The 13,314-nt window shown below is 43.0% G+C and overlaps 2 protein-coding genes across 4 annotated transcripts in view; one reads left to right on the plus strand and one right to left on the minus strand.

Moving 5' to 3' along the window:
* LOC133049191 (endogenous retrovirus group K member 7 Env polyprotein-like) overlaps window positions 1–4,023 on the plus strand; it is a 31,071-nt gene extending 27,048 nt beyond the window's left edge. Inside the window, exon 3 of one of the 2 annotated variants that reach the window (XM_061133114.1) lies at window positions 2,287–4,023. In XM_061133114.1, the coding sequence (XP_060989097.1) occupies window positions 2,726–3,631 (906 nt within the window). In that variant the 5' untranslated portion in view covers window positions 2,287–2,725 and the 3' untranslated portion in view covers window positions 3,632–4,023. The remainder of the gene's footprint in view (window positions 1–2,286) is intronic. The other variant, XM_061133115.1, reaches the window with a different exon arrangement.
* Window positions 1–13,314, minus strand: part of FRY (FRY microtubule binding protein) — a 425,432-nt gene that overhangs the window by 306,899 nt on the left and 105,219 nt on the right. The window lies entirely within an intron of this gene.

Raw genomic sequence — 13,314 nt, forward strand, 5'->3', positions numbered from 1 at the left:
TTATGGGGCAATGCAGGGAAATCAGATGGTAGAAGGTGAGTTACAGACTTGTTCAGAGCCACCTCAGGGAGCGCAGGCTTGGACCTCTGTTCCTCCTCCTACACAGTACTGACTCCCGAAATGGGAATGCAGGCTCTGCCCACTGGGGTATACGGCCCTTTGCCTGATGGAATCGTCGGACTTTTGCTCGGACATAGTAGCTCCACCATAAAAGGACTGCTCATAGCTCCTGGAGTAATTGATGCTGATTATACAGGAGAAATCAAAATTATGGCCCATTCCCCACAATGTATTACCACCATAGCTAGCGGACAGCATATAGCTCAATTGATATTGGTCCCTGCGGTGCAAACAGGAAAAGCATTGGCTTCCAGGAGAGGGGAATGTGCCTTCGGATCCTCTGATGCCTACTGGGTCCAGGCAATAACTAATAATCGTCCTGAGTTCACGTTAAGAATAAATGGAAAGTTCTTTACAGGCATTCTGGACACAGGAGCTGATGTTTCTGTTATTGCCGAGAGACACTGGCCCCGAGAATGGCCTAAACAGATAGCTATATCAACATTGCAAGGCATTGGTCAAACTAATAACCCTGAACAAAGTACAGAGCTGTTACATTGGACTGACCATGAGGGTCATGAAGGAGACATTAGGCCTTATGTCCTCCCAAACCTCCCTGTAAATTTGTGGGGACGAGATGTTATGACTCATATGGGAGTATACCTATACAGCCCCAGTGATCAGGTTAGCAATCAGCTTTTAGATCAAGGGCTTCTTCCCACCTCGGGACTTGGAAGAAATAATCAGGGAACTGTTGTGCCTGTTCAGACAAAAAGGTTACCAAAAAGAAGTGGACTTGGGTATTTTTAGAAGGGACCTCTGATCCTCCTGTAATTCACGCAGATCCTATTACTTGGAAGTCTGAGGAGCCTGTGTGGGTTGATCAGTGGCCCCTTTCCAAAGAGAAAATTGACGCTGCCCAACAACTGGTGCAGGAACAGTTAGAATTGGGACATATTGAACAGTCTAATTCACCTTGGAATTCACCCATTTTTGTTATTAAGAAAAAATCTGGGAAATGGAGGCTTTTACAAGATCTGTGAAAGGTTAATGAAACTATGGAAGTCATGGGAGCATTACAACCAGGATTGCCTTCTCCCATGGCTATTCCAAGGGATGCCCACATAATAATTCTAGATTTAAAAGACTGCTTTTATACTATTCCTCTAGCACCTCAAGATTGCCCTCGATTTGCTTTTAGTGTTCCATCTGTTAATTTTTCCCAACCAATGCGCAGGTATCATTGGAAAGTTTTGCCACAGGGTATGGCCAATAGCCCCACCTTGTGCCAGAAGTTTGTTGCAGCAGCATTGCTTACGGAGTTTTTCTGCTATGGGCCTACCTAAATGCATCAAAACAGACAATGGCCCTGGATATGTTGGCCGCAATTTTCAAACCTTTTGTGCCCAGCTGCACATCGTACACAAGACTGGAATCCCATATAATCCACAGGGCCAAGGAATTGTTGAGCGGGCACATCAAACCCTTCAGCACCAACTGAAAAAATTAAAAAGGGGGAGTTTGTATGCTATTACGCCTAACAATCTTCTTAGTCATGCTTTGTTTGTTTTAAATTTTCTGAGCCTCGATAAAAATGGAAAATCAGCAGCTCAACGTTTTTGGCACTATGATAATAAAAAGGCACGGCCATTAGTCAGGTGGAAAGACCCCCTAGAAGGCAGATGGCATGGGCCGGATCCAGTTCTAATATGGGGGAGAGGTCATGTTTGTGTTTTCCTGCAGAATGCTGAAGCGCTGCGCTGGCTCTGGGAAAGGTTGGTACGCACGGCAGAGGAGATCACTGGTGGAGCGAATGAGACAGCTCACAATCCAGGAGACGGTCCCGCTGCCGACAGCTCAGCAGATACAGGCACTATTACAGATGGCTTGTGAGAATGCTTCCAACCCTTCCCCTGCCTCTCCTACTAGTATATTAATTTCATTATTACTTCTTTTAAACCAGATAAGTTCCATGGAAGCCAGTATCTTCTGGGCGTATGTTCCTGATCCCCCTCTTTTACAGCCTGTTGGATGGGAAATGAGTTCTGTTCCTGTGTATGTGAATGACACAATACTTTTGGGGGGGTTTTCTGATAAGCATATTTTTCCACAGAATGCCAGTATTTCTTATACGGGATCCTCTTCACAATTACCAATGTGCTTTTTCCGAAATCATAATGTTTCAGGTTGTCTCACGGTTACAGATGTTGAATATTCTGATTACAGCACTGGCTGGAGTGTGGATATTCCTGGTGTGACCAAGCTCACAGGGCATGCACAGTGACGCAACGGAACGGGACCCCAGGATATCCCATTCTGTGGCCTGGGGCATAAAGGGAAACATATAGGGGTGCCATGGAAACTCTGCTGGAATGAGACTGCTACGGTGTATTCTATTCCTAACAGCACACATTCCCTTTGGGACTGGTCGCCAGACTCCAACAGGAACCCCGGAAAGGAAGGCGGCAGACAACTTGCAGCTAGAATTTGGAATCTTGGTGGCACCACGGTGTATCAGACTGAGATATGGAAGCTGTTGGCTGCTTTCGGAACAGATGGGTCCCTTTTACAGACTGGAGGAAAGACCAAAGGAGTACTATCCTGGAGAGCGTATTGGTGGAATGAGACTTGGAGATATCCTCGGGCCTGCGTACCCTATCCCTTTATGATCCTTGTTGGCTCTGTGACTCTTTCTAAAAATGCTAGCCTATATCATGTTCATTGTTTTAATTGTACCCTGACTAATTGTATAAGAGGTATGGAAAATAATTCTGGGGCTCTGATAGTTAAACAACCGCCCTTCGTCATGATGCCTGTGAACCTTACTGAACCTTGGTATGAAGAGTCAGGGCTTGAGCTGTGGAATAAGGTGCGTACAGCCCTTGCTAGGCCACGAAGGGGGATAGGATTAATAATTCTAGGAGTAGTAACACTTATAACTTTGATTGCTTCTGCTGTTACTGCTTCTGTATCTTTAGCTCAATCTGTGCATACTGCTAGCATTGTAGACGATTTGGCAAAAAACACTTCAAAAGCTTTAGGGATTCAAGAAGATATAGATAGAAAATTAGAGGATAGACTAAATGCGCTTTATGATGCAGTAAGATTTTTGGGAGAAGAAGTGCAAGGGTTAAAGCTAAGAACAAAAATTAGATGTCATGCTAACTATCGTTGGATTTGTGTAACTCCAAAAATTTATAATAATACTGAGACCCCTTGGAATAAGATAAAATTACATTTAGATGGTATTTGGCATAATGAAAACATTTCCTTAGATCTATTACAACTTCATCAGGAAATTCTTGATATAGAAAATGCTCCTCGGGCTAGTATGGATTTGGCAGAAAATGCTGAAGAGTTTGTTAACAGTTTGTTTTCCAATTTTCCTTCGATAACCTCACTTCGGCATCTTTTTTCAGGGGTCGTGGCCATGCTTCTGGTATTAGCGCTTTTTGTGTGCATTACTCCTTGTATCATAAAGAAATTTGTCAAAGAGCTGTGGGACATCAAGGCTGTCCTACACAGTAATTATTTACGCCAAAAGAATCAGGCGTGCCATTTTACTAAATAAAAGAGGGGGAGCTGCGGGGAGCGGCTTGAAAGAGCTGACTCTGGGAGCTGCCTTGATTGATTATCAAGGGTCTGTTCGCAGACATAGCTCTCTGTCCCGCCACCCCTCTGGAATTTACTATCCGAGTTAACTCCTAACAGACCATTAGTGAGCCTTGAATGCACACAAGGTGCAGATAGATGGCTTTGCACGACTGCCCTTAAGATAAGTAGGATGCCTTTGGCGCCATGAGAGAGCTCTGGTGATTGTTATCTTAAAGATGATGTGCATAGGGAAGAATTTTCTTTGGGATGCCTCTCTTCTTGGTTTAGTATATATGTAACCCTGAGAAATAAAGAATCATCGTTGACTGCAGCGATCCTCTCGACCCCATCTGTTCTGTCTCTTTATTTCTTAGCCTAAAGGAACGCGTAGTGTTGCTCGCTGAAATCTTCCGGCTGGCCCGGCACATACATGACTACCGGAAAAACCATAGATTTGAGAAGATTCATCAGAATCAAATCATGACTATTAAAAGTAAGTACTCCCAGTGCCCAGTTGCTAAGTTGTGCCCAGCTCTTGGAGACCCCATGGACTGTAGCCCACCAGGCTCCTCTATGCATGGAATCCTCCAGGCAAGAATACTGGAGTAGGTTGCCATGCTTGCCTACAGGTCATCTTCCTGACCCAGGGATTGAACCTGCATCTTTCGTCTCCTGCATTGGCTCCTTACTACTGAGCTACCTGGGAAGCTAAGTATTCCCCAGCCAACTCCAAACCGGATGAGCCAGCATCTGAATTTAATTTTAACAAAAGTTGAGATGGTTCTTATGTACCCTTAAGATAACCATGGGCTTAAAGGAAGTAACCTCAGATGGCCCTTTGATTTCAATGAGCACCTCAATTGTTTCTGGATGTGCTGTGATAGGCCTGAAGAAGAGCTGGGGGTAAGAGCTGGAAAGATCTGAACTGTTCTATATGACAGAGGGAGAAGAATATGAAATTCTGGAGACATGTGGTAGAAAGGAATTTGAAAGAACAGATGGGAGAAGAAAAGAAGACACCAAGATGTCCAGAGGTTGAAGGATATTGGTAGAGTAGACACTATAAAAGGGTTTCCCAGGTGGCACTAGTGGTAAAGAACCTGCCTGCCAATGCAGGAGATCATTCCATTCAGCGATTGGTAGCATACAGCCTTGTGAGACATTAAGATGACAACCGTAGAGTAAGCAAGGGCTTGTAAACACTCTGGCCCAGAGCAGAGACAGAACTCCGGTCAGCTGATTAATCTGTATTTTGTGAGCAAAAACTACATTTTTTTTTGGCCACACTGCATGGCATGCGGGATCTTAGTTCTCTGACCAGGGATCGAGCCCCATTGGAAGTACAGAGTCTTAACCACTGGACCACCAGAGAAGTCTCAACAATTACATATTAATCAATTTTACTGTGTTCATCTCAAATGTCCACACTTTAAAGAAGCAGAATCCTCTACTATAGCCCCTGTAAAAGTGTGGTGGACTTTTGAGTCAATTTTTCAACTCCTACACATTGAATTTTCCAACTTAAAGAAAGCAATGTGCAATGCTAGACTTCTATCTGAACATCAGCACTTCATATATCAGTAATTTCTACCTCTGCTGCCCAAATACTACTGAATTAGGTCGTAACATTGTTTTAAAAGCAATAAAGTGCAGGCTGAGCTGGGGAGCCTTTCAAGGAGTGACAATGAGGAGAAGCCAATGAACTCTTCTGGGCTTCCTCCATCCCCTCCCCATTGCTCCAATTTCCTATAATCAATTCCCTGAGGCAGTGGTTGGGTAGAGACACACAATCCATTGTTGTTTGGGGGAACAACACTTCCTGTATTCCACTCTTCCTGTCTCACTTTATTCATCTTATGTTAACTCATCATTATTTTCAATGTTTGGAAACATTAAAAGAGCCTTTTATAAATAGAACCATTACTTATCAAATAAACAAGAATTACACTCTTGCCGCCACCCTCGCTGTTAACCATCTCAGTGACATTTAAGAAGCTTCCCAGAGGGCTTCCCTGGTGGCTCAGGAGGTAAAGAATCCACGTGCCAATGCAAGAGACCCGGTTTGATCCCTGGGTCAGGAAGATCCCCTGAAGATCCCCACTCTAGTATTCTTGCCTGGAGAATCCATATGGACAGAGGGGCTTGGTGGGCTACAGTCCATGGGATTGCAAAAAATCAGACACAACTGAAAGACTAACATCATTCATTCTACTCCCCAGAGGCAAGCACCAAAACCCAGTTTCATTTCTGCAAGTCATTTTGCCCTGTCCGTAGCAGTAAACATTTTAAACTAAAAACCACCCCACAAATTCCCTGCTGTGATGGGAGGTGTGATTGTGGATGTAAGTATAACATTATTTTCTTTTTGCTTGCTTTTTTTTTTTTTTTTCAAGATCCCTCTGCTGAGTATGTTAGATAAATTCCTTCTGGACTTCCTTTGTACTTTCTTATCCCCAACCATGACCCCATTGATGGAGATTTTGCATTTTCAGTTCAGGTTGTTCATGAAGGATATAATTCCAGACCATTTCCTGCTTGCTGCCCTCCATGTTTATGCTTGTGGGAGTTTTGGCATAGAAATCAGAAGCTTATTTACTGCCAATAAAATGGCTTCTATCATTATAAATATTCATTAAGCATGGTTAAGCATATAGATTTTAGTCACCTACTTTTTACTAAAGGACTGAATAGTATGGGTATATTTGAAACAGCAGAGCACTTTCTAATTTAGCAGAAATTAAGACAAAGTACAAGGCTACAACATTGGGATGTTTATAGAGTCTTCCAAAACTGCACTGCCTTTTATTTAAATAATTATGTAGCAATTTGTGGCATCTTTATTAAAAGTAATTACATATTGGCAATATTTCTTTTGAGAAGTTGCTCAACTGTTATTTATAGATGTGATTCAATAACAAAAGGGAATAAGTCATTCTAGTTTATTTCTGAATAATGCAGTTTCTGTGCAGCACTAAGTATCATGCATGATATTCATCAACTTTTACTCATTAAGCATTTCTATATTTTATTATATTACTTGTACTGTTTGACAGTATTTCTTCTTAAGGACTCGTATGTTTCTCACTCATCCAGTTGGTTTTGTCAGTTAAGGCTGCTATAGCAAATTATTGTAGACCAGGTGGCTTTGACAACAAACATTTACATCTCATGGTTCTGGAGGCTGGGAAGTCCCAGATCAAGGTGCTGGCTGGTTTGGTGTCTAGTGAGACCCCTCTTCCTGGCTTCTTGCTGTGTCCTCACACGGCAGAAAAAAAAGTGAGTGTTAGTCGCTCCGTCATTCCAACTCTTGGTGACCCCATGGACTGTAGCCCTCCAGGCTCCTCTGTCCATGGAATTCTCCAGGCAAGAATACTGGAGTGGGTAGCCATTCCCTTCTCCAGGGGATCTTTTGCCCCAGGGATGGAAAGAGAAACAAATCGAGAAAGATCATCTCTCCTCTGTATCTTTTCATAAGGGCACTAATTCCATTAATGAGGGCTCCATCCTCATGACCTAACTGCCACCAAAAGTCCCATCTCCAAATGCCATCATGTTGGGGATTATTCAACATATGGATTCCGGGGGGACATAAACATTCAGCCCATAGCACATTGTTACAATTTTTTAAATGGACCAAGGGGTGGCAGGAAAAGTCCTCGTGTTTCACTCTCTGATGTGAGCAGGGGTTAAAACAAAGACCTAGATGAACAGTTTGTAAGATTATGAGTGGGAACCAGGAGGAAGTCTCTGTATAATGGAACTCAAACCCAGGCACTGTTAGGAGAGAAAATGCAGGTTCTCTTCCTGCCCAAGAACATACTGATAGTTGAGGTGGGTGGTGGCTGGGTGTGAGAGGGAGGGGACCAGATGACAAGAGGCTGGGATGGGGGGGTCTTCTGCTTCCTTCGTGTGAAACAGGAGAGAGTTTAAGAACGACTTTGATCTTTCGGATCTTTTCTACTTCTTTTAAATCAAGAGTTCTTGACTAGGGGATGGGGACAAACATCCCAAGTATGTGGGGAAAATTTTCACATTGCAGTTAGAAGCCTGCCCCCTGCCCCCCAGAGTTCCTCAATCCAATCTCCATGGCTGTGGATTCCGAAAAACCCCCTCCAGTAATCTGCAGTTACAACATTGACTAAAAATGAATGTCCTAAGTTGCTAAGTTAATATTCCTTTAGTTGTACAAGCATTTGAAAACCTCAAAAGACAGGAAACCCTTCCTGAGCTGGACCCTGGGAAGGAACAGTGGAGTTATGACTCTCTCCCCCTTAGCTGTGTTCCCGACGGTGCAGAAGAGGCCCAAATTACAACAGGTAAACAACCCCCCAGCAAAAAACCCTGATGTGGAGGACAATTAAGGTCCCCTGGCATTTTCCAGTAGGAGACACTCCACTGCCAATTAGGGCTTCTGTGCTAGATGACATGGTGTCAGTATTACTTTTAGCTGGTGCGACACAGAGGCTTAAATGCTGGTGCCAGAGAAGAACGAACACCCAAATTAGTGCACCCTGCTGTCCCGGTAAAAAATTAGATAGGGAACAAATTGCTGTGTATCAGTGTCTTAACCATCAACTAGGCCTTCACAGTGCTTTGCATCTTGTAGACATTCAACAAGAATAGATGTTGTGTTTCTCATGGCATAGCTTCCTTTATCCGTGGGCACTGTTTTTTTTTTTTTTTAAATAACTATTTATTTATGCTTGGCTGTGCTGGGTCTTCACTGCTATGCAGACGTATCTCTAGTTGCAGTGAGCAGGGACTACCCTCTAGTTGTGGTGCACGGGCTTCTCGTTGCGGTGGCGTCTCTTATTGCAGAGCACAGGCTCTAGGCGCATGGGCTTCAGTTGTGGTGCATGGTCTCAGTAGTTGTATAGCTCCCAGGCTCCAGAGCACAGGCTCAGTAGTTGAGGTGCACAGACTTAGTTGCTCCATGGCACGTGAGATCTTCTCAGACCACAGATCAAACCCGAGTCTCCTGCACTGGCCAGGTGGATTCTTTACCACTGAGCTACCAGGGCAGTCCTTATCCTTGAGCTATTTTGATACTTAAAAGAATGTTTCATTAAATTGAATCTTTCTGGCCCATAACTGCTCCAAGACACCGTCCAGTATTCATTATCCATCAAGAGGATTCAGTCTTTCTTAAGTATCAGGGCGGGACAGAAGAGTGTAATTTGATAGCTGAGGGAGTACCATGGAGAAACCCGACCTGCTGACAAAAGTACACACCATCTTCCTGGTTCCTCCACCTTGGGGTTCTGAACTCCTAGGATATTCAAAGATAGCTCTAATAATAAGTTGTTTGGCACACAAAAAAATTAACTCATGTCCCACTTAAGATGGGAGGTTTTAAACTTGTGACTGAAAAACAACCTGACCATTCTGGAATGAGAGTTTTTACATGCATGTCACCCAAACATGACTACCTGTTTAAGCTCATTTTGTAAACCCCTATTCCCACACCTACACTTTCCTAGACTTTAAAGAAAAGTGGGAGGTATTCTAGTTAAAATTTGAAGGTAAACATTCTTTACAGAGTCCCAAAGTATTTGAAGTAAAGGAATGTTGGGGTCTGGTCATTTATTTATTTAACTGGGTAGCTGAATGACCATTCTCCCTGCTAAATATTTGTTAAAAGTACATTATTCATGAAAACAATAAAAAATATTTAAAATTATCACTGAAGTAGCTTGAGTAAATATAAAGTTGCTCAGTCATCTCCAACTCTTTGCGACTCAGTGCACTGTAGCCGGCCAGGCTTCTCTGTCCACGGGATTCTCCAGAGAGGAAGCCTGGAGTGGGTTGCCATGCTCTCCTCCAGAGGATCGTCCCAACCCAGGGACTGAACCCAGGACTTCTTCATTGCAGGCAGATTATTCAATGTCTGAGCCACCAGGGATCTTAATATAAAGTTATGTGGATGTAAGAATATATAATCTTTTCACAGTCTAGATATGACTACTAGAACTTAGAATGTTAAGAACGGGAATAAGTTTGTGGGAGCTCTCAAATCTGTACAGCTACACATTTGCTATAGATCAGCAAATGGAAATGAACTGCTTTTAGAACAAGAGTGTTTAAGCCACCTCTTAACATACTCATATTGTAAGTCTTGTCTTCAGAACCATATATTTGTATTTATTTATCTTTTTACGACAAGGAGAAAAAGTCTGAAGTCAAGCTGTAAATCTAACACTTTCTGCTTATCCTGGTTTCCTGCATAAAGGTAAAACTTATTTCCCTTTGTTTATCACGCATGTTTATAGTATTAGCATTTTTGTTTTCCTTAAAAGTAATTGGATCACCATATTAATAGCCTCATTAATGGTTTTTGGCGTTGTTTCTTTTTAGAAAATAGAACAAAGCAAAATGAGAACAGAAATTTTGCCTTCCTGAAGAAACTTGTCCAAAAAATACATTTGATTAAGAAAACAGGATTCCTCGGTTTTTGTTGCATTAATATTTTTGAGTAAGAAATGCTGTAAATATTTTATTAACTTTTGATTTTGTATTGGGATATAAGCCAATTAACAGACAATGTTGTGATAGTTTCAGGTGACCAGTGAAGGGACTCAGCCATACATACACGTGTAGCCATTCTCCCATGAACTCCCTTCCCATCCAGGCTGCCATGTAACATTGAGCAGAGTTCCCTGTGCTATGCAGTAGGTTCTTGTTGATTATCCACTTTAAATATAGGAGTGTGTATCTGTCCATCCCCAAATCCCTAACTATCCCTTCTCCACATCCATCCCCCTGGCAACCATAAGCTCTTTCTCGAGTGTCATACTGAATGAAGTAAGTCAGACAGAGACGGAGAAAATAGTGTATGACATCCCTACTATGTGGAATTTAAAAAGAAATGATACAAATGAACTTACTTACAAAACAGAAACAGACTCACAGACTTGGAGAAATGCTATAAATATTTTAAATCAAAATGTCAAATTTTTTTTTTTTTTTTTTTTGTGCCAAGTGGCTTGCAGGATCTAAATTCCCCAAACAGGAAGTGAACTCCAGCAGTGAAAGTACCAAGTCCCAACACTCGACCTCCATTTCCCCAAAATGTCAGATTTTTGACATTCAAAAGTTTTTGAAGTCTAAATACTCCTAATATTTAAAAAGATGAATTTCAAGTGGTTAATTCATCTATAATCATATAGATAAGCTATCTATTATATATAATTGCAAACCAATTACCATCCTATTCCAACTTTTGGTTCAAAGGAAAGCCAGGGTTGAATTTCCAAAAGCAGGGCCTTAGACAAAACTAGGAAAAATTATTAAACATAACAAGGCTACAACTAAGTTTTGAAATCACCGACAGTGTTGTTACTAATATGGAACAGTTTTTTTAGAGGCCTGTCATGACAACACTCTCAAGTTTGATAATTCATATTGAGAAAATATATGGATATTTATATCATGACAAGAGTTTCTGTGTTATCCTCTTTTTCATGGAAAAATGAAATTAACGGGACTTTTAGTAGCATCATCTCCTTACACAGAATTTACATTCACAGAGGATCTGGTTAGCAACTTAGGATAATTCTCCAGCCATGAAGATTTGCAAAAGTGTTCCAATTACACCTACCCATGAAAAGTACAAATTATGAGAAACAAGACCTTTGATACCGCCGAAGTATAAGTGAACACTGTCAATTCCAGCTGTGTATCATTTCATCATCATGCACTATTTCATTTGAATTTCACGTGACTCGGTGACACTGGATTTTCATCCCCATGTTACAGATGAAGAAGTAAAAAAGCTTCCGAGAGCAAGAATAAGAAAGAAGGCTCCAGTGTTTAACAGCCTGGAAGTTTACACTTAATTTCAGTTTCATAACTGTTCCATTTATTTATTTATTTATCTTTTCCAGCAGAAAGCATTTGTTCAGCAACTAGAAAAAAATAAGTAAATAAATAAAGAGGCTCTACAAGATCAAGTGACTCATCCGAGGTTACACATTTAGTAAGATCGGGGGTTAGAACTTGAACCCGCTTGTGAGGTAGACACTTTGTGAAATCCTTCAGCCGGAACCCTTTCATGCGAGGAGCGGTTCAAACTCGTGACTTTGGGGCTCCTTGCCCTTAGTCCCGGGCATGGCCACCTCTGGAAGCGGCTGCGGAAGGAAGTCACATGACCAGATGGGCAGGACAGATGGACGGGGGTGGGGCCCCAGAGCGGTCATGACACGTGCGTTCTCACCCGCCTCCACGCTGTCTGCCCATCTTACCACCTCCGGGGCACCTCCCACATCAACACCCCGAGGTGGGTATTGTGGGGACACCCAGGTATGGGAAACATGGGTCCTGATGTCACCGAGAGGAGCCACTGAACCCAGCTGCACAGGCTCCCAGGAAGCCCAGTTTACAGCACATCTTAAGGAGGCGCTATGGCATCCTCCTGGCCCCTGGAAGGCCCTGCTGGACCGTCATCCAATCACTACTCAGCAGAGACCTGAGTGACAGAATTCTGACAGCCAACACAGTACTGGGGGAGGCAGCTTAATTACAGTCCTTCCCTGCGCCCAGGATAAGAGGCTCCCAGGACAGCACCCAACCCCTCTCTTCAGCCTCACTGTCTCCTTCTGGCCACCTTGGGGAGCCCAGAACCATCTAGCTGCCACTGTTCTTACTGCTTCCCTGTGTTTCCAATAAAATCCCACGTGCAGCAAGGGGAAATTTTACTTTGTTGTTATTGCTTAGTTGATAAGTAGTGTCCTGACACTTTGCGACCCCATAGACTCTTGTCCACCAGGCTCCTCTGTCCATGGAATTTTCCAGACAAGAATACTGGAGTGGGTTGCCATTTCCTCCTCCAGGGGATCTTCCCAACCCAGGGATCGAACCAGTCTCCAGCATTGGCAGATGGATTCTTTACCACTGAGATACCTGGGAAACCAGAAATGTTCAAAATCTGTTTTATTATTAAAATGATTTAAATGACATTTTTTTTAGAGTGTGGATTTTCTTTTTAAAAGAAAGTTTCTGAACAGAACTGATTTAAAAACAAGAATGGAGGTTCGCTTATATCACTGGGATATCTGCTATGTGAGTCCTGCCTGGAAGGCCCGGCTCCTCACGGCCCCAGCAGACTCCCCACACTCATCCTCTAAGCAACAAGGAAGTACGCAGAACAGCCCGTTTCCTCCAGGCAGATGGCTCCTCACTTCTCAAACAGATGACTGCAAAATCCGTAGGATATTTTAAGACTGAGCAGATGAGATGCATCAACTTGTCTGCTTAGGAGAGCTGAGTGAACAGCCTCTGACACCTGGTACCTGAGCCCTACTCTCTTCCACGTGCAGGAAGAGATGCTCACTTCATTCTGACTCGCCCATGAGCACGGAATGTGTTAAGACCACTTCTCGCTCCTCTGCTTCCTTAGATCACTGAGCTGAGTCCTTTGCTATGAAGTGGCAGGAGTTCTTTCAGGAGGAATAGGAAGTCAGGCTGCCTGCCTGCTAGAGACCTACCTACATTTTTTTGGGGGAGGGGGTGCTGCACCAGGTCTTAGTTGAGGCATGTGGTATCTAGTTCCCTGATTAGAGATCGAACCCAGGCCCCCTGCATTGGGAACGCGGAGTCTTAGCCCATTGGACCAACAGGGAAGTCCTGAGACCTACGTACATTCCTAATGCCTGGCTTGGTGGA

Source organism: Dama dama, chromosome 30, assembly GCF_033118175.1.
Source record: "Dama dama isolate Ldn47 chromosome 30, ASM3311817v1, whole genome shotgun sequence".
Taxonomy (NCBI): domain Eukaryota; kingdom Metazoa; phylum Chordata; class Mammalia; order Artiodactyla; family Cervidae; genus Dama; species Dama dama.